The sequence below is a fragment of the Liolophura sinensis genome, chromosome 6 (assembly GCF_032854445.1).
Source record: "Liolophura sinensis isolate JHLJ2023 chromosome 6, CUHK_Ljap_v2, whole genome shotgun sequence".
Classification (NCBI taxonomy): Eukaryota; Metazoa; Mollusca; class Polyplacophora; order Chitonida; family Chitonidae; genus Liolophura; species Liolophura sinensis.
In genome coordinates this window covers 37,120,936-37,123,590 of record NC_088300.1, presented here as the reverse complement: position 1 = coordinate 37,123,590, position 2,655 = coordinate 37,120,936, and the positions used below count along the sequence as shown (strand labels likewise).

Genomic DNA, 2,655 nt, shown 5'->3' with positions numbered 1-2,655 from the left:
AAGGCAAAAAAAAAAAAAAATAAAACAAAAAAAGCAAATAAGCCACTTTATTTAAAATACATAGTTGTGAGTTCGTGTTCACAATGAAAATACACGAACTAAGCTTAAGGGCTTTGTCCTATATAAAGGCTCGATTAAGAGTGCGAATTACACATTTGACAAGATCGTAGCAAATCCCATCACAGGCCGTTATTTCTCTATTGACACTCTTTAATGGTATATGGAAAATTTCTGGGTGAACAAGTATAATATCTGGGTATCTGTGCATGAATTAGACGTTTAAAACAAAATAACAATAATGGAAATATAGAGAAAAGCGTACAACATAAATACATTTACCTGTTCTTCAGCGCATAAGCTATAAAATAGTTGTATGCTGGGTTTGTGAAATTTTCCCTGCGTGGATGACTATGTCACAGTGAAGACCTAAAGAGATGACGTAACACTGGGCAAAATCAAAACTGATACGCAATTTGTGAGCACTTGTGCAGCAAATTATCACTAAGCGCTCCAAAGTTATTTCCCCTTGTTCAGAGCGGGAATTCGAAGTCGGAAACCAGGGTATTTATTTATTATATAAACAAACGTTGGCTGCCGAAGGTTCCACGCTGGTCGTGCAACTGTGGCCAGTGTGACGGTCTCACAAATGATCCTTATATGGGGTTGGTTTGTTTCTACCCGTTGTCAGTATTTCACCATAATAACAAACACTTCAACATGTATAAATGTGCGAACATAAAACAGTATCACAGAACCTTCGTCAGATAAGATTGTATTATACATGTAGGTAGAGTTAATAGAATTGTACATTGTGTTCTATCTTCTACATTACCATGGGTCTGCTGGTCTCCAAGCTAATGGGTGTGTTCTCACAGTTTTCTCAAGATCAGGCCAGGATTTTGATGCTTGGACTTGACGCTGCAGGTAACGTTTCTACATAGAATCGCCTTGAACCTCATCGGCAAGATATTAAATAAATATTAATTTATTTTTATTTTAGTTATTTTTTGGCCGTCATACAAGTGAAATATTCTTAAGTATTCTTAAGTAATTAGATACATAATTTATTTTATTATTTATACATTTATTTATTTAATCTAATGTATGACCATAGATATGACTAACGACTGCATTTTCACAATGAAACACAGACAGTGACGGGTCAAACTTTATTGTAGATCCGCCTAGACTGTCTATTGAGTCGTGACCTTTCATTTCATACCTAGTTATCATATTCTGTATAATAAACACTATAAATGCAATCATCTATTATGGACAGGTAAGACGACGATACTATACAAAATCAAGCTGAACGAGAACGTGCACACGATCCCTACTATAGGGTTTAACGTGGAGACAGTCAGCCCGTGTAAGGGGATCTCTTTCACAGTGTGGGACGTGGGCGGTCAGGACAAAATCAGGTCTCTCTGGAGATACTACTTCCAAAACACTGAAGGTACGTGCAATTATATACAATATGTCAACAACCCGCCGTGTTTCTTATAACGGTATAGTGTTGACTAGAATTTGAACATCTGAGTTCTTGTTCATGCATTACACAGTTTGTAACTGTATAGACTCACGTTTTCTCACTGTTTATGAGGTTATTCTCTCTTGCACAGGGTTGTTGTATGTGGTGGACAGTGCTGACAGGGAACGTTTGGAAGAGTCTAGACACGAATTGTCCACAATCCTGGAGAGTGACGAGATGAGAGGCGTGCCTGTTGTTGTCATTGCCAACAAACAAGATCTGCCAGGTAAGTGAGGGGATTGTCACAAATCTTACATATTAGTGAGGGGGGCTTAAATGTGTTTGACATTCTACTAAACAACTATAAACATGCACTAAACCAGTCCTACTCAGTCTTTGTTTATCATTTTCTTACTTACAACGTTAATATACAGGTATAATAGGCCTATATTTCCTATAGGTTAGCTCAATAGTTCCCTATCTGATTAAAATACGTATTCCTACGCCAACAATCAACTTGGTGCAGTTTCTTTTTCCACTGATAAATTGTACACAGTTCACTTGATACAAGTTTTTTTTTTCTATCCGGGCTTTAGGGGCTATGAGAACTTCAGAAATTGCCGATGGACTTCATCTCACGAAGATGCGGAATCGCAAGTGGTACGTCCACGGAGCATGCGCAGTGAATGGTGAAGGCATCTACGAATCACTGAGTGAAATGGCCAGTCTCGTGAAAGAGTTCAAAAAGTCTCACAGTGGATATTGATAGTTTCCCTCAGAAATTATTCTGACAAATATCAAAGCTCCTGAGATGACAAAGCTGTCTGAAGCTTAGCACAAACATAGTCTTGACCTTTATAGCCTCCAGAGTTTCAGTAATTTCCATCTTTGTCATGATCAAAGAATTGGACTGATTTCGAATGTTGTAGGCTAATAGTCTGCCCCAAACCAGTTTGGGGCAGAGTCAGTTTCAGGATTCCGTTAGCCGTGTGTCTGACACTTATTACCTCCCCTGATCAAGGATCTGGACTGAGGACGTTGGAAAGTGTCCATGCAACATAATGGAAGTCATAGAAAATGAAAATTGGTCGTTTAAGATCGTATAAAAACTGTATGTTATGCGGAGGTGGTACTGTTCCACTGGACATTCACGACAAGCCCACACGTGTTTATTTGTCTCTGTT

At 38.4% G+C, this 2,655-nt stretch overlaps 1 protein-coding gene across 1 annotated transcript; it reads left to right on the top strand.

Moving 5' to 3' along the window:
- Positions 1 to 833: 833 nt before the first annotated feature.
- Positions 834 to 2,237, top strand: LOC135467154 (uncharacterized). The gene is made up of 4 exons (XM_064744919.1): positions 834 to 924; positions 1,280 to 1,456; positions 1,623 to 1,757; positions 2,068 to 2,237. Exons 1-4 carry the CDS (start codon positions 834 to 836, stop codon positions 2,235 to 2,237), a joined length of 573 nt encoding a protein of 190 aa, XP_064600989.1.
- Positions 2,238 to 2,655: the final 418 nt, after the last annotated feature.